The sequence below is a fragment of the Phacochoerus africanus genome, chromosome 5 (assembly GCF_016906955.1).
Source record: "Phacochoerus africanus isolate WHEZ1 chromosome 5, ROS_Pafr_v1, whole genome shotgun sequence".
Taxonomy (NCBI): domain Eukaryota; kingdom Metazoa; phylum Chordata; class Mammalia; order Artiodactyla; family Suidae; genus Phacochoerus; species Phacochoerus africanus.
Window position 1 is genome coordinate 38060975 of NC_062548.1, and position 19046 is coordinate 38080020.

At 44.9% G+C, this 19046-nt stretch overlaps 1 protein-coding gene across 1 annotated transcript in view; it reads left to right on the top strand.

Moving 5' to 3' along the window:
* Positions 1–19046, top strand: part of GRIN2A (glutamate ionotropic receptor NMDA type subunit 2A) — a 388139-nt gene that overhangs the window by 352443 nt on the left and 16650 nt on the right. Inside the window, exon 11 of the mRNA XM_047780525.1 lies at positions 805–992. Within this exon, the coding sequence (XP_047636481.1) occupies positions 805–992 (188 nt within the window). The remainder of the gene's footprint in view (positions 1–804; positions 993–19046) is intronic.

The following is a 19046-nucleotide window of genomic DNA, read 5'->3' on the forward strand; positions in this document are numbered from 1 at the left end:
TAAGGTCATATTTAGAGGTACTCGTGGTTAGGACTTCAGCGTATAGGATTTGAGGAAACACAATTCACCCTTTAACGTGCTCCAGCAGCAAAGTTGAGTAGTTGAAACAGAGCCTAAGCCTAAACTACTTATTATCTTGTCTTTACCGAAAAAGTTACCAACCCCTGTTTTACAAGATATGTGTTTGTGCGCATGTGCGTGTGTGCATACAAAATTTGGAAGGTCGTTTGCAAATACGTTAAGAGGTTGCTTTTAAGTTATGAAATTATAGGCAATTTTCATTGTAATTGTATTCTTAATATATTATATATTATGGGGGTTCTAAAAATTATTACGTAATAATTTTTGTAGTGCAAGTACAGAGCAGACTTGTTTCTTTTGGCAGGAAGAGGCAGCATTCCTATTCAGTCTCTCGCCCCTTCCTGCACGCAACCCCCACGTCCTCCTGTCCCTTGATGGTTTGTTTTGTTCTGATGCAAACCTTTCTAAATAGGCCACCGTGCTTCACTGTTGGGAGTGCTAAGGGCAAACACTTAGCAAACCAGCCAACTCGACTGTTTACTCACTTGGGCATAAAGATTCTTCATGTCTTTATTTAGCTGCCTCTTGTAACTCAGAGAGGAAAGGTTCTGGCTTTTATCTCCTCATTAAAAATAGATCCTTTTATGATGATGGGATGCAGCAGTCATGAGTCATCATCTCCCATGTGAAAGGAAGTGTGTGAAGCTGGATCAGGCCTTAGGAGCAGGGCCCTGAGATGGCACCTCACCATCCCCCTGACTCCCTGGCTTCTTGTCATTGCAGGAAACTGGACGCTTTCATCTATGATGCTGCGGTCTTGAATTACAAGGCTGGGAGAGACGAAGGCTGCAAGCTGGTGACCATCGGGAGTGGGTACATCTTTGCCACCACTGGCTATGGAATTGCCCTCCAGAAGGGCTCCCCTTGGAAGAGGCAGATTGACCTGGCCCTGCTCCAGTTTGTGGGTGATGGTAAGACCTTGGTTGACCCCCTATTGCTGGGGTACTTGAGATCTTCTTTTTCTTAATTGGCTTTCTGGTGGATATGGTGTTTGCTCCCTGAAAGTATTTATCGAGTGCTTATCACATGATACCATGATTCTTTAGGTTGCTTATAACAGAAATCAATTACAGACAACTAAATAAATTAAAAGGAGTTTATTTTAGGGATGCAGAAGTTTCTATCTCAGTGAATTTAGAAAAGAGTTGAGCAAGTAGGTTCAGAGGAAAAAAACAGGAACCAGGGTAGTCCTGGGGCCTTGACAGTAGGAATTCATAGGTCCTCTCCCTAGAGCAGTGGTTCTCAATGTAGGGAGGGTGTTTTGCCCCCCAGGGGATATTTGACCCTGTCCAGAGATACGTTTGAGTGTCACGACAAGGAGGCTGTTTGATAGTGGCCAGGGCGTAAAGACCGGGGATGAAGGATGCTGCCAAACATCTCACAATGCTCAGAACAGCCCCCCCCCCCCCGCCAGTCTTGGAACACAGAATTGCCTGACCCCAAACATTAGTAGTATCAGGGTTTAAAAAAAACCTCTGCCCTGGAACAGTGACACTGCATAACTAGGCTATGAGAAGTCCCATTTCTGTTTTCTAAATTCTAGATTTCAAATTCCAGAGGAAGGATTCCTGATGCATATGGGGCCAGGCACTCTTTCCTGGTCCTGACAGGAGTGACCAGAGATGGGGTTATGTTATACAAATACTACAGCTCCTGTTATCCTGTGGAGGAATGCAGGGGGAGCAAGCTCTATAAAAAGAATAGTGAGCAGAAATCCTATGAGTCTCCACTACAATCCACTTCTTGACTGCCTATCATGCAAAAAAAGACTGTTTCCACCCTCACGGGGCCTGAGGAGATTGTGGTATTTATGGACCTGTTGAGCTAATTGGACTGACCGACTCCAGCAGCATTTCCTTCTGTCTTTTCTTTACTTGTTGGTGGTCTCACCACAGCCCATTGTGCCATGACGTGGTTTTTAGAATCTTGTCATGGCTCAGATGGCAGGTGAGTTACCCTTCGAATTGCCAATACTATACAGGAAAAACAAAGCCAGTGGAGATAGCAGGTTAACCCTGGAAACTTGAGTCCGTGCGAATAGGATCCAAAGGCTCGGGGCATAAGGCAGAAGCTGCCTTCAAGAACAGGGGTAGGCTGTATTTGGAGATGGTTCTAGAACATGCTGTGCCTGTCGAGAGCTAGAGGGAGAAGACAGTCTGGCCACCATGCTGGCCCAATACAGTTTTGAAATGCGCAGAGGTTAGTGCATGTAGTTGGCATGAATTTGAACAAAGGGCACAATTCCTTGCACTCTCTACTCCCAGAATTGAACCCTAGATTCTTGCAGTACCATCAGGAAGTCTAAATGTGTTTTATAGTTAACTCCCAGGTGAGAGCATCTGATTCTTTGAATTCCCTACAGGGCAGTTGTGACTTCCTCAGATCAAGAGCCATGCTCTCTGCTGTGTAATAGTGGTTTGTGGTTGTGTTGGTCCGCTATTGCTGTGTCATCTTAAAGGCATATGGCAGTAAGCGTTAACGTTGCCCATGGGCACGTGAGTTGAGTGGAGAAGCTGTACCGTCGGCCATGGTGGGCATGGTGTCTCCTCTCCCCACTGTGAGCCCGTGGATTGTCTCTGTTCCACCTGTGTTTATTCTGGGTCCCACTGGCTGAGGGGGCAGCAGCTACTTGGGAAAAGTTTTTTTCTTGGCTGTGTTGGAGGCACACATGCACATGGCAAGTTTCCGCTTTGCCGCCTTCACCTCTCCTAACACCCTACTAAGATCCAAAGCAAGTCCCACGGCCAAGCCCAAAGTATCCTCTGGAGGGGTACTCCGCCTTGTGTGGGGAGAGCTTTGGAGTTAGGGACAGGGGTGTGGACACAGAGAGGGGTGAAGGGAGGGTGGAGACCACTTGTTCCATCGACCACAGTGGGATAAACTACTCAGTAAACCAGAGTCTTGTTTCCAGCAGTAAACACTACAAAATCTGGAACATGACAGGTAACTAGTCAATGGAGGATTGAAGGAATAAATGCACTCACGGACGAATGGTTGGTGTTGGGATGTATTTTATTTGACAGGAAACTTTTAAATACGATGGGTAGTTGTCAAATAAGTCAGTTCTAACTCTACTCCTACTGACCGCTGCTGTCACTCTTGCAGCATCTACTATGAAATAGCCACATATTTAGGGAATGGGATATGCCAATCACCACACCAGATGCATCACCTGTGTTCTTTAATATTCGTAACAACTTTATGAAATTAAATGTTGCTTACACTCACAGAGGAAGACACTGCAGCTCCGTGGGATTGTGAGTCCTCTAGTAAGAGGCAAAGTTTCTACTTAGTCCATTATGTAAGACTCCTGCTTCATTTAATTCTCTAGGATATCTATCAAAGTTGGTGAATTAGATGCTTGAAATGCACACATCCTTTTGGAAGAAGGAATTTAGTGTATTGTGAGCAATATTTATTGTCCCATTTAGGGGTGCTGTTTCTTAGCCTCAGTTTATTCATCTGCAATGGAATGCAGAAATGTGTAACTGATAAGGTTATTGTGAAGATGAGAGGTTATATGTGAAGAGCTTAGCTAAGCACAGCCACCTGGAAATAGAGATGATTCAGTAAGTGCTGGCTATTACCATCATCGCCACTGCAACCACCATTATCATTACCGCCACCATCATCACCAACATCACCACCAACATCACCATCATCACTACCATCACCATCATTGTCAACATCACCACCACCACCAATATCATCACTGCCATCACCACCATCACCATCATCACTATTACCACATCACCGTCATTATCAACACCATCACCACCATCATCACCATTATCACCACCAACATCACTGTCATCATTACCACCACTGATATCACTACCACCATCACATCATCACTACCACCACCACTACCACCACCATTATCATTACCACCACCATCATCACCACCAACATCACCATCATCACTACCATCACCATCATTGTCAACACCACCACCATCACTACCACCACATCACCATCATTATCAACACCAATATCACCACCACCATCATCACCATTATCACCACCACATCATCACTACCACCACCACTATCACCACCACTGTCATCACCATCATCACCAATATCACTACCACCACCACCATCACTATCAACACCACCACTAATATCATCGCCACCATCACTACCACCACAGTCGTCACCATCATTAACACCACCATCATCATCACCACCACCATTATCATCACCACCATCATCACCTTCCTCCCCTTCCTCTTCCTCCTCCTCCCTCACCCTCCTCATCATCATTGTTGTCCATCCATAACTCCAGTATTCAACATGCTCATTTAGTGTTGTATTGGTGATGATATGGTCAAGTTAGCATCATGGTAATGCGATGCTGAACAGAAAATGTCCTCTTTGTGGCAAATAAAAAAATAAAAAAGCAAAGGCTTTCGGATAAGCCAATGATGTGTTCCTTGTACTAGCAGAGCATCCCAAGATTCTTAGAGATATTTTCTGTCCTGGTTCTTGGCTTTCCTGATCAGACTGCCTGGGTTGGGAAGTGTGTCTCCACAGCTTCATCTTTCGAGACCATCTGGAGACAAAGACATTGGCGAGAAGATGACGTTGCTCCAGGGGGCGTCTTAAGATAATCTTCCCGGAAGGCCATGTCCAATTCTGAATGTCTCTCTAGGAGTAAATACATGAATTAACACAGCTGCATAAATATTTCACTTATGCAGCTTCAGCAGGATTAATTATGCTCTAAAATTAGACCTGGAAAGAGCACAGTGCTGAGCGGTCCCTAATTATTATTCATCCTCTGGAATGGAGTGTTTATCTCTTGTTATACAGTAGCTTCAGTGGACGATTACGAGTCTAATGAGTGTCAAAAGTATAAAAAATTTTCCTAATGAGTTGTGTAAATATAACCTTTGAATGAAGTGTTTGGTTATTGGGGGAGCCTCTTCTGTGAAGCCTGCCAGGCATGTCCCTAGGAAAAGGTCTGCTGGTTGTCCTTAAGGGAAGTACAGAATCCCAGGAAGACCTTACCTTCCTCTTCCTGTCTTTCTGAGATAGTGGAGTGCACCATGGGGATCCTTCATGCTCAGTAGTTAAGTAACAACACTCAGAGGTACTTTTCAGCACTGATCATTAATATCCAGCATTTACTGAGAAACATGAATTCCTAGGCACTGATGTTCCAAGAAGATTTCTTGGTCTTTTTCTTCTTTCCTTCAAGGAGCTTATAGTCCAGATGGTTGGCAATGTATGACATTAAAATATCTAATCTCTGGAGTTCCGTCATGGCACAGTGGTTAACGAATCTGACTAGGAACCATGAAGTTGCAGGTTCGATCTCTGGCCTTGCTCAGTGGGTTGAGAATTCAGTGTTGCCGTGAGCTGTGGTGTAGGTCACAGACACGGCTCAGATCCCGCATTGCTGTGGCTCTAGTGTAGGCCGGCGGCTACAGCTGCGATTAGACCCCCAGCCTGGGAACCTCCATATGCCGTGGGAGCAGCCCTAGAAAAGGCAAAAAGACCAAAATAAATAAAATATCTAATCTCAAAATATGAACATATTTGTAATAATTCATACATACGTGAATTCATATATACTGTGTGTGTGTGTGCATTGTTAGGTATCTTGGGTAGGTAAGAGAGTTTTCAAGGAGAAAAAATATATATATATATATCAGTTTTTTTCTTAATGGAAGAATGAAAGGACAGAATGAGTCATAAAGGAAACAAGCATAGCAAGATTTAGACAAAGATAAGAATGAGCCAGGGTCTACAGGGCTTCATTCAGGAGCTCTTGGATGCCTGGTATCACCCTGGCACCTGAAAGGTGACAGCTGAGTGAGAACGTAAAGTGTGAGAACATAAAATAGCATTGCTGGCTTCAAAGGGGAGGTTGAATGGGAGATCTCTTAGGTCCTACCAATCTCATGGATCTTGTAATTTTTTTTTTCTGTCTTTTCTAGGGCCACTCCCTCGGCATGTGGAGGTTCCCAGGCTAGGGGTCGAATCGGAGCTGTAGCCACTGGCCTACACCAGAGCCACAGCAATGGGGGATCGGAGCCGCGTCTGCACCCTACACCACAGCTCACGGCAACGCTGGATCGTTAACCCACTGAACAAGGCCAGGGATCGAACCCGCAGCCTCATGGTTCCTAGTCAGATTTGTTAACCACTGCACCACGATGGGAACTCCGATCTTGTAATTTTTTAATGTGCTTCTGGGATTTGAAAAGACAGAAGGAAGATCATAGAGGGCAAAGCCCCTTTTGATGGATAGAGGCCAGCGAAAAATATTAGGGAAAACACGATGATATAATAATATTATTTAGAAGCAACTGATACTGAAAAAAATAGAAGGAAATAACAGATTTTGAGCCCATACTCAATGGTCCAGTACCGGCCCAAGTACGTGACAAATGATCTTAGTGGCTCTTCATACAGTATCCTAGAGCAAATCTTATTGTCTGATGGTTTGCAAAGCAGGAAAATGAGGCTCATTTGGGTTATGCGAGCTCTAGGAGAGCTTCTCAAACTTTAACCTGAACAGGAAACACCTGGTGATTTGTTAAAATGCAGGCTTTGTTTCCATAGGTTTGGGATGGGGGGAGCCTGAGATTATGCGTTTCTAACAAGCTCCCAGGTGATACTGATGCTGCCAGTCGATGGATAACACCCTGTATTGATTTTCTTCTGGAGGTAGAAATTGAACCAAGTTCACCTGACTCCATTTCTGATCATCTTTCCAATAAACCAGGGTCCTGAGAGAAATCTTGCTCACGTGTGACCAGATCACCTTAGCTATAAGTAATATATTTAGCATTGAGAAGCATTTAATCTTCCCCTTTGTATCTTGCTCCGTTTTTATGGCTGTTGGTTTCTTTTTAAACTTAGAAAAACATGATTTCTCCCCAGTGTCTAGTATGAGTTCAATGAACAAATAAAATGAAACATATGCTTTTATCATAGATTTTTATAAATTCTTTAGATGGTATATTCCATTGCACTTGTATTTAGGTATATATGGTCGATAGCCTAAGTAAATATTTGAAGGCTATGACTCTTATATTAATATTGTATTCTAGGGTGATCAACTCAACCCATTTTGCTGGGACTCTCCCAGTTTTAAAAACTAGCTAGTTTTTGAAAATAAGGTTTTATTGACCCATAGCCACATCCATTCATTCAGGTATTATTTGTGGCAGCTTTCACTACCCCAGCAGAGTTGAGTTGTTGCAACAGAAGCTGTAGGACCTGCAAAGCCCAAAATATTTACTATCAGGCCCTTTCCAGAAAAAAGATGATGAGCCTGGTCTTAGACTATCTGGAGAAAGATAAGAAAGGCAGAGATGACTTGAAATTGTAGGTTGTCCAGTTCTTCTAAGGGGAAGACAAGATTCAGGTGGAGAAAGGAAGAAAGAAAAAGGCAGATAAGGACAGGGAGGGAAAGAGGACCCAAGATCTGTGAGGAGAAGAAAGGAAACCAGTGGAGAGAGAAAATGATAATGGTATAAAGGAGAAGAGAAAGGAACAGTCCAAAAGGAAGGCTGAGGAAGAGATGGGGAGAGAGGAGGGGGTGGAGGAAGGCGGGAGCGCGAGAGGAGAAATCAGAGAGAGGGCTCAGGGCCCCTAAGGTAACAGTCAGCCTGGGCATCCACAGAGCAGGCTGGCTTGCTCAGCCGAACAATGAGCCACGTCGCAGATGAAGCTGAAGAAGCCTGGGAGCCGTCCACTGCCCATCTTGGCTCTGCACTGGAGCAGGACAAAGACCCCCGGCTGACTCACTCCTGCCTTGGAGATGTCTAATCTGTCTCCCGCTGGCTTCCCCTGCCAGCAGTTCTTTGTGACACAGGTCCCCGTGTCCTCAGATGACTCAGCACCACCCCATGTCAACCAGCAGCCTCATTAAAGCCTCGGCCCATTTAAAGGGATAAATGCCAAATAAGGATGGGGGAGAGGATGGGTCGAAAACCTACCTGGCGGTGGGGGCGGCCACATCTCTCTCTCAATGCAAGTCATTCAAAGCTACCGTTATCCCATTGTCATTGTTATAGACATTTAACAACACTGAAAGAGGGGGAACTGTGGGTCATAAGATGATCTGACTTTATATATGTAATTGCATTCACTCTTCACGGTGATTAAATGGCCTGAGTTGTGATTAGTTCTCCCTGTCTACAGATGAGGAAACTGAGTCACAGGAAGTCAAAGGAATGTGTCAAGCTAGGAAGTGGCTGATCTGACCTGAGCAAGTAGACGTCGGGGCCTTGGTGTCTTACCTATCATGCAATATTGCTTTTCCTTTATCTGCTGTAACCCTCACACATAGCTGGGAAAGCAGGCCGTCCCATCTGGAAAAGGGGGAAGCTATAATTAAAGGCAAATGGGTCAGAACTCAGTCTCTGTTCCTCTTCTTTCACTGAAGGAACAGCATTGGTCGCCTGCAAGTGGTATTAGGCAGAAGAACGGCGACAGAGGTGGAGGGTGAGAGGGAAGGCAACCTACACTTTTTCCATCTTTCCACGGAGGAGACTTGTCCATGCCCCTGGCCCCTGCACCATGGGAACAGGCTCAGCCTAACTTTTGAGATCATTCAACCCTGGCAGTTTTGGGAAAACTCAGAACCCAGGAGCAAGAGATGAGAAGGAATGAAACAAGGACAGAATGTAATTAAGAGGAGTCAGATGTTTGGCCCCGATACAGGCTTGCCGAGCAGCCTCTCCAGGTTCACAAAGACCGTGGTTGCTGGACTTGCTTGCTCCCCACAGAGCTCCTCAGAGCTGCATAATCCCCAGCATTTCAGAAAGTTATTGTTCCTTGCTAAACGTGTTTTAATCAAATTGAGACTTCAAAGGCAGAAATCGCAGTTTGGGCTGAGCTGCTGTGCAAATCACAAGTTTTCTAATCGTTAGCAAAGACCAGGTGCCATTGACACAGCCCCCCAGTTCATTCCCGCCTTTGCTCCTTCATTCATTCATTCTCCCTCTAGACATTTGTCCAACAGCAGATAACTGAGCAGCTTCTGAGCTCCAGGTGGTAGGATAGAAAAATGATTAAAGGCTTTTGCCGTTTCGCCCTTAACAGTTTACCTTACTTACAGAGATGCTGTGCGCATTTCTGTGTCCATCAGACTCACGTGTGGAGGCTGTTGAAAATAATATACTTAATTTTCATCCCTTAAGGTGTTTTTCCATCTTCTCTGGGTGATTCTAATACACAGTAAGACCTAGAAACTGCTCTTTAGAGTAACAGTATTTAGTGTTTAGAAGCCTCGGATTCTCTGATCCATCGGCAGGTACTACTGGACATCAGCGTCAGTGGCCAATAGATCACCCGTTTGGGGTCCATGGAATCAGATGTTTATTCAGCCTCCCCTCGGGGCTCCTGGTTGGGTTTCCATATCCAGAGACTTTGGGGCTCGTGAAAACCCAATGAAGAAGTGGTGTGGAACTTGTGTCAGCCACACAGTGACCACGAGAAGGAATGGGGGAGCTATGGGGTCAGACTGTGAACAGAAGTAGTCAGTAGGCTGGAATGTTTCTCATACAGAAAGGAACAAAGTAGATATGAAAGTGTTCATTGCTTCCAAAGACTCTGTTTTCATGAATTTACGAGTCTAACAATAGCTTGAACAGAAAAGTGGGCAAGACTTGAAAGACTCACCTGTGGGCAGAGAACGAGCCAGTGTTTCTATTGTTTAAGTTAGGTCTGGAGCCAGGGTTGAAGTTGATGGTTGTCCTGAGTTCTTACACGTGCAGATGTGGGGGCTCATTGGAAACCACCAGGGACCTGTGGCTGGAAACCCCTACCCATGGGCTGACTGAGTCTCATTTTTTCCTGTGGATTTCATTGATGCTTCCACTTTGTGTGGATGGCTTTTACATGGCCACGAACCTCACATATGGACAAAATGATGGCGCCGACGATGTATATCCAAAGAGAGGGATGATTAACAGCCATTTTGGTGTCCCAGCAACTTAGTCACTTTGAGTCTCTTATGACCTAGAAACGAAGTCCAGTGCAAACTACTCATTGGGAAATGAAATGTTTCCAAAGGAAGAAATGTGTGGATCCCAAGTGTAGATTAGCGATAAAGGGCTTAACGGCTGCTTCCTTGGCCTGTGACCAGATGGTACCATAAAAACTAGACTTGTTTATCTCCCTCCTAATTTTAACTAGAGACATACTTGGAATAATAATGGAATGGTACTTACTGAAGAAACAGATAAAATCCATAAATATCCTGGAGAGCCATTGACTCCCCCTCTCTGTTAAAGTGCCGAGGGTTTTCATCTGTGTCAGTTCGCAGTGAATTTCCCGATAGGTCTCTCGAGATCCAGAGTTGCAGTGTTTATTATCAGTCTGACACCAGGATTAGAACAAGGTCAGTGGTGCCAAATTTGTGCTTGACAAGCAGTGAATCGCTCAAACCAGAGAAAATCAAATGTCGAGAGAACCATCAAAGGTGAAATAAGACATAATGAATGGTTTGCTGGGAAATCAAACACTGATGTCACTGAACCTCACGTAGGATTTATAGGGTGAATGAAACAGTGGCCTCAAATCTCTCTCAGCCTCCATTTTTTAAACCCTTGGTTCAGAAAGGCAACATACCATACATATAGAGTTGCCCCAACCTACTATTTCAATTTGTAAATTGAAATATATATATTACCTTTCGAACCTTGTTACTTATAGACAAATTTCTTTAAATAACTATAGTTATTGGTTATATACACTTTTATATTCTACTTTGTTCTCTTACCAGTATATTTTCAATAGTTTTCATGGTGTTGCATAATCTGGTCTTCACAGTTATTTTAATTTTTGCATGAAATGCCATAATAGCTATTAAACCATATTCATTACATTACTTTCCTCATGTGAAACATTTCTCTCTCTTTTTCTGCTAGTATAGATAATACGGCAATGAACATCTGCCCATTTTTTTAATCTTTGGAATTATTTATTTGTAGCAAACTCTTAGATATAGAATTTGAAGGGTTAATGGCTATAAACATCTCCAGGAGTCTTGATCTTTTGTGTCATGTTAATGCCCAAAGTTTTGTTCCCATTGAAATTGATGGACTGATTTTACAATAGCCTAGCAGCATTGAGCATTATTGTTCATTTTAGGATTTCAGAAGGTGCAGTGTTCTAACTCAGGGTTGCTTTAACTCGAATTCCTTCAAATACTGGTGAAAAAATGTTTTTTAAAAAGTGAGTTGTCTTTTCATCTTTTAGGGGCATTTAACTGTTTTTATGAAAAACTTTTAGTGGGCATTTTATATGTCTTAGTAATTTATTACAACCTTGGTTATACAAGTTCACCTACAAAAAAAGTCGTGAATGTAGCAGCTTGGGGTGTAGGTAAGAACAAAGGCATTGGGTTCAAATGTCAGAACTAATCTTTAGAAGCTCTGTGACCTTGGGAAATTTACCCTTTTTAAGAACCAGTTCCCTCCTCTTTCAGTTGGGGATTGTAACGGCACCTGTAACATCATCAAGTTAAATAGTACAATTGGTATATACCCATCAGATAGTGGGTACCTAGTAAGTATCATAGATGAGAACAGTGATTAAATTGGAATTTATTCTTGTTCATATATATATATAGAGAGAGAGGGTTTTTTTGAAATCATTTAATTTCCTTTTTTGATTACTTAAATCAGGATTCTGCCAATTATGGCCCACATTGGCCCATTGCCTGTCTTTGTAAATAAAGTTTTACTGGAACACGTCCAGGTCCACTCATGCACTCTGTGTTTATGGCTGCCTTCAAGCTGCAAGGGCAGAGCTGAGTAGTTGTGACAGAGTCCATATGGCTCGTAAAGCTGAAAATATTTACTAATTAGCCCTTTACAGAAAAAGATTTCTGACCTCTGGCTTAAATTATAAAAGTAAAATATGTGCTTTTCATATAGTTCCAGCAATATGGGAGAATTTAACATAGCCCATTCCCCTTCATCCTTTAAGACATTTTTCTTTGTAGGAAAAAAAGTTTATATTTCTTTAAAAATGAGGTTTTTTTCTGTTTGGAAAGTCTGCTTTTTCTTCCTCTTCCTTGTTATTCCCTCCCTCACCTCCCAAGTAGAAGAACAGTTTACCCCTCTGGTATGCCACTCGTCTTTTTTTTTTTCCCTTCTATAAACTATAACATACAGTTGACCTTGGTGTCTGTGGTTAGGGGAATTGGTTCCTGAACCTGCTCAGATACCAAAATCCGCAGATGTTCAAGTCCCCTATACAAAATGGGGTAGTCTTTGCATAAAACCTGTGCCATTCTCCCATGTACTTTAAATCATCTCTAGATTACTTGTAACACCTAATACAATGTAAATGCTGTGTAAGTAGTTGCCAGTGCACTGCTAATCCAAGTTTTTCTTTTTGGAACTTTCAGGCATTTTTCCACAATGTTTTCCATCACTGGTTGGTTGAATGGGGGGATGCAGACCCTGCAGATACACAGGGTGAACTATACCTTTGTTTATATTGCACAAAACTTATTGTGTAACTGCCACCCAGACAAAGATCTAGAATAGGACCAGGACCCCCAGAAACTCCCTCCTGGCGTCTTCCAGCCAACATCTCCCCCAAAAGTAACCACCCTTCTGCCTCCATGATCATGGATAGGTTTCTCCTTCTTTTGAATTTGAAAAACATGGTAGAATCATACAGCGTATATTCATTTGTGTCTTTTATGACATGGATCCATATTACTGCATATAATGATAGCTTACTTTTTTTCACTACTACATGGCATTCCATTGTAGGAATATACTGCAGTTTATTTATACACTTGCTACTGGTGAACATTTGTGTTATTTCTCATTTTTGTCTGCTTTGAATATGCTCACACATTTGTTTGGTGCTTCATTGTTGGGGAATATACCTAGGAATGAAGCTGGTGAGCATATACTCTGCCCCAGTCGATACTTCCAAAGTTTTCAGAAGAAGTACAACCAATTTGCATTTCCACCAGCAGTGCCTGTGGTTTCTCTAGTCTCAGAGTGGCCTGCTTCTACCTTCCATGAGAGGTAAAGAAGGCTCATATAACTGAACTCTCAGTATGTTCCTCAGGGCTGTGTGGTCTGATGCTATGGTGTGATCATAGCCAGTAGGTGAGAGATCCGGATTCCTTTCCCAGAGTCTGTATCTTGACCTCAGCTGCATCGCTAGCAGAATGGAGCGAGAGGAACTGTGTCTAACCCCACACACTTTCCTGGGTTGGAAACTGAACCTGACTGCTCCCCTCCCCCACCCACTCTCCCCATCATCCCCGGCCATCAACCCCACCCCAGACGGGGAATATGGGATATGGGAGAGGAAGCCAGAGGAGCACCACCACCACAAACAGGGCAAGGGGGCTGTCCCTGGGGTTGTCCCCAGGAAAGGCAAGATGGAGAGCTCTCCGTAGCCTCCCCTTCCATATCACCCCATCCCTCTCCACGAAAAGAGAAGCCGGCTTTAGTTGTGAATGGCTCTGACAATAGGCACAGGGTCCCTCCTCTCAAGCCCCAACTTTCCCTTTCTGTTCCTCTCCCTCTTCTTCCCTCCCTCCTTCCTCTCCCCTTTGCTTTCCTTCTCACTCTTTCCTTCTCTTCCTCTTTGAAGCCACAACCAAGTCTTGAGCACCCGCTTGGCTCCCTGCACTGTCCAAGGCATTGGGAAACGCAGCTCAAATGGACAATGGGTGTCATCCCTTTGCTTAAGGATTTTACAGTCTCAGAGCGCTTGTTGATAACACTTCACTTAAAAAGGAACTGAAAAGCATTGATGTCATGTCACTTGCTGAAAGAAAGAAGATATTTCTTGGCATGGGTTTTGGAATGATTGCTGTTTCCCCCCCCCCCCGCCTCCTTACATTCATAGCCTTTTAAAACACAAGGATCTCTCTGCAATATTAAAAAGTCCTCACACTCTTAAACGATGAGTCATAGGATTTTGAGGACTATTGATTGAGAAAATGTGCAATGTCAAAAAATTACTGTGAATTCATTAATGCTCACAAATGCGTATGCCTTTTAAGTCATGGCAACTGGCATCTTTAGGGGTGTGAGGCAAATGCGTGAAGCTGACTCCACAAGGAAATCCATATAGGATTTCCTGGACTTCTTGCAATTTTCCTGCAGTCTTACTCCAGAGAATTATATTATACTCCAAGGTTAAATTGTGACCATGTAACTTGTTTGACATTTGATGAAGATGCCCAATCCTCTCTCCTCTTTTTCCTTTTTCTTCTTCAAGAGACACAGGTTGAGGACCTGTGTGCATAAAATTCCCCAGCTCCAAGTTGCAGGGTCGATCAGGTGTCCTGTGCAGTCCCAGCCAGGTGGTGATAGGCAGCAATGAATTCTGCAACACTCGAGTTGGAAGGTGGTGGTAAAACATGCTAAAGACAGCCCATCTCTGCATCTAACTGGGTACATTTAAGCCTAGCCCTATTTTTATTTTGGTTTTGTGACTTCTCAGCATTATACAGAAATGGAATATTCTGACATTTAAATAAGGGAGACTTATCTTCCAAATCAGTCTATTTGTGTCCAGAATCTTGTACTATTCCTCTCCTCCCTCTCCCCCCACCACCAAAGGTGTTTTATTTTTTTCTCCAGCAAATTGTTCAATTTGGAGAACATGGCTACAGAGGTCCTAGGCTCTGGAATGCTATTACTTCCCGATCCAAGGTCATTGGGCTTTCATTCAAGAGTGTGGAATTAATGAGGCCAAGGCCCCAAGGTCAGTGATCACATGGCCTGGCTGACCTCACTCTGTTCCAAAGCCACAGACCACATTCCATCCCTGACCAGCATCTTCCTCCCAGGTCAACTGGTCAGGCAAGGACTTGGCTTCAACACGGCAGCTCCCAAACCATCCTCACTCCCAGGACTACAGTTCAGAGCTCACAGAGACCGAATCTGTTCTCACTGGGGACAGGAGCCTGCCAATGAGGGTGCCCTAGATTTTCTACAAAGGAAGTTGTTCCTTTGCCATTTCCAGTTCCATTCAGGCTTCTGAGAAACCCAGAGTGCCCAGTCCCTGGGAAAAACATGAAACGGGATTGAAATGGGGCCAGTTCCCTGTGGTGTTCATAGCAAACCCTAATGGGATCAGCATCAAGACCCCCTGAGGTCTCCAGGCCATAGATGGAAGGTGTTTCTCTGCGGTGGACCACCTGACTCTCTTGCCAGGATCTTTGCTTTGAACTTTCCTGCCCCAAGAGTCAGCCTGGATTTCTGGGCTTCAGAAGTTATTCGAGCCCTTGCCAGGGGTTTCAGAGTCTTTCTGTTACCAGACTGGGTTCTTGGCTTTCCTTAATCAATAGAAATTGATAATTTTACAGACAGGAAAATTCAGGCTTTATTGGGGCTCCTGATGTAGCAAGGGGGGAGCAATAACAAACAACAGTTTCCCTGCTTGTTCACTTGCTGAGTGGGGAGTCAGGGCAAGCTGGTTCCTTATATGGGGTGAGAGCAGTGGGGGAGTCAGGGGTCAGGCCAGAGGTGTGGCTTAGGTGTCTGCCTATCCCTTTGGTGGCATTATGTGCTGGGGGCATGCTTAGTGCCCTGCTTTTGCTCTCAGCTCTTCAGAAGTGGCAGTTGAGGTTTTAGGGTTTTGTTTTGGGTTTTTTTTTTTTTTTTTGATCTTCCTGCCCATAATTTGCCCCAACTACACATGTCCACAGTTATTTTTAGTCCTTTATAGTTTCTTTGTATTTTGTTGCTGGAGGAGATGTTTGTCCACAGAGGAGCACTGCAGCCTCCTCTGCAGTAGGGTCCTGGCCTGTCTTACTTCCTCTCCTGAGCTCTTGCGGATCCCCAGATCAGTAGATCACAAGCTGATTAAGGAGAGAAACCTGTGTTACCTCCAGTCAACAGTTTTATGGACGACCTACTAAATGCCAGGCCCTGTGCTAGGCACTGGGGACACAGGAAAAATGAGACAAGATCCCCACCCTGAACAAATTTACTGCCCAATGCAGAGAACTTAGAAGCGAGAGGTGATTATAACTCTAGTGTGACAGGTTCTCTCTTGAAGAAATAGCCAAGATGTCATGGAGGGAGAGACTGTAGTCTGTGCATTCAGAGAAGACTTCCTGGAGGTGGAGACCTCTGAGCTGGACCCCACAGCTGACCACTGCCAAGTTTTCAGCGCGATGCCGTGCAGCTGGTAGCTCCAGTGGAGATTGTAAGGGGCGGTGGTGATGTTGAAGACAGTTTACAGTGGATCTTCATCAGTAATTTCTTACAAGTGGATTTCACTCCATCTCTACACATATTGGGAGCAGGAGGGTTTTCGTGTACTGTGTGCTTCTGAGACCAAGACAGGCCTCTAACAGGGTTATATCACTGCGATAGAATTTACGGTGACCTTCCTGCACACTGTAGCACCATTGTTCAAATTTGCCAAGCCCCTCCCACCTGTAACAGCCAGTCTTACTTTGCTTAGGATTTCTGATCACAGACCAGGACTCCAAAAACATGGACAGCAAGTGAAGAATCTTGGGTCCATCAGGCATACCGCTGGCCTCATCCAAGGGCCCCACTGCTCCCAGGATCCCCCAAACCCTTTAGCACGAAAGCTGAGTTCTTTGCCATCTGGCTCCTGCCCTCCAGGCCCCTCCTCTGATTGCTTCTTTCTTCCCCCAAATTTTGAACCATTTTCTGATCTCAAAACATTCCATGTTTCTTGCTGCCTCCAGCCCTATGCAAATTCAATCATCTCATTTTGCCATAATTACTGGTTTGCATGACAGTCTCTCCCGCAGGACTCATTGCTGACAGAGGCCAAAGACTGTGTGTTATTCAACTCTGTGAAAATATAGAGATGCCAACCCCGTGCAAAGTGCTTTAGGAATGTTCTTTTTTTCCTAAAGAACATTTAGAAACGAACGAATGAGGGAGTGAATGCATGAGGGAGAGTAAGGCACAACCAAGTGGAGTCCTCAGAGACCACCCCAAAGCATTCACTTCCTTGGCTAGAAATGAAACAGAACAGCTAACCCAGCTTCTCAAGACCACACCCCATTTCCTTCCATACCATCCCTGCCTAGGGTCGGTCGCTTTGGCCAGAAACCAAGAAAAAAAAATATGTAGATGGGTGCCTGCAAGGGTGTATGTGTGGGCTGATTTTAGAAAGATGTATTTCAGCGAATTCTCAGACCCTGGACAAAGCCTAAAGGGTACAGGTTCAAAATGGACTTTTTACAACCGACCTTGGGGGAGACGTGCTGAGGCTGTCTGAAGGCTAGTCACATCGCCTGCTATAAAATCCTTTCCCGGAGCAATCCTCTGAGCGCTCAGACAGCCTCCCACAATGGAATGAAATCGAATTTGAAAGGTAACTGAGTCCCTCTGGAAGCACAGAGGATGAGTCTGAGGGCAGAGAAGAAATAGATTTCTCAGACTCGGGCAGAGCAGTTGCTCATTGGAGGGCTAAGCCTTCTCTCAGGCCCCACGTTCTTGGGATCATAGACTCCATGAACTGGGGCTATGTGATCCACCCCACCCACCAGCTCCCTGGCTTCAGATGGGAAATAAAGATCTCTCCAGCAGTACGGACAACTCCAGCAGTATCGGTGTGCGCCAGGCACCACACACACACAGCCACACCTAATTCCAGCCAAACTCCCGAGACGTAAATACTGTTGTACTGCGTTAGGTAGATACCAGAACTGGGGTGCAGAGAGACTGAACTAGCTCCTTAACCTCTCTGTGCCTCATCTGTAAAATGGGTGTAATGTCGCACCAGCCACATTAATTAATAAGAGGGCTACCTAGGTTAATTTGTGAAAACTCTAGTACCTTGCCTGAAGCAGAACAGAATTTCTGTAACTTTGTTAAATAAAAGAATAGAAAAACAGGAGTTCCCATTGTGGCTCAGTGGGTTAAGAACCTGACTAGTATCCATGAGGACTCGGGTTTGATCCCTGGCCTCGCTTAGGGGGTTGAGGATCCGGCATTGCTGTGGCTGTGGCGTAGTCTGCAGCTGCAGCTCTGATTTGACCCCTAGCCTGGGAACCGCCATACACCTTGGGTATGGCCCTAAAAAGATTTTTAAAAAAAGAAAAAAAAATGATAAATGAATGAATGAGTGAAGGGTTAGACACGTAGGGCGTTAGAACAAAGACTGAACAGGTAGTTGCCATAGGGGCGAGGCAGGTCCATAGCCATTAGGGAGACCCTTGGCGAGCACACGTTAGCACTAGACAGCTAGAGGTCCCACTTGGCCAGCAGTCAGTCTTGCAGTGACCCCTGTGGCAGAGAGTGGTGAGAGGTGGATCAGGCCTTCTCCCAGGGACCCTCCAGGCCTCCAGCCTCAGGCAAGCAGGTGATCTGGGGGCCTGGGGACAGGCGGAGAACTGTGTCCTGCAGAGCTCCAGAGTCCTCGCCCTGGTCGCCCACTGGCCAGGCCCAGCCCCCGCCTCTGTGACCTAATGGCAGCAGCAGCCTCTCTGGGTCCTAGTCTGCAGGACCCAGCCACCATTTGCACAGCCTGGAAGGCTCAAGGGCTGGCTGGGTCCCAGGCACCTTGCTTCTTCAGTGATGATGGCAGGGCAGGATCTGGGGACCTGGCCCAGAGGGTGCTGCCAGCTGAGAGCTGCCTCTTCAGCTGGGCCTGGGCACTGGCAGGAGGACCCACACTGGGCGCTGGACGAACGGTCCTGAGCAGGTAACCACCTTGCACAGGGGCCCCCTCCTCCAAACCAGGGTCTATACTTGGGACCTTGAGCAAGTAAAATGAGGGGTAATAACACTGCTTTGTTTATGGGATTTGTTAAGTGTTAACAGCCACCTGAAAGCATGAAAACAGAATTTAAGCCCCCCTGTCCCTTTCTGGTATATTACATTTTTAGATAAAAAGTTTCAGAACAGAGAATAACATTTGTTTTGATGGAGATTTATAGGAGCATCGTCACCTAACCTATATCTGCAAGAACAATGGATCCAACAGCAAGAAATTTGCAACAACTAACCACTTGCTTCCCTC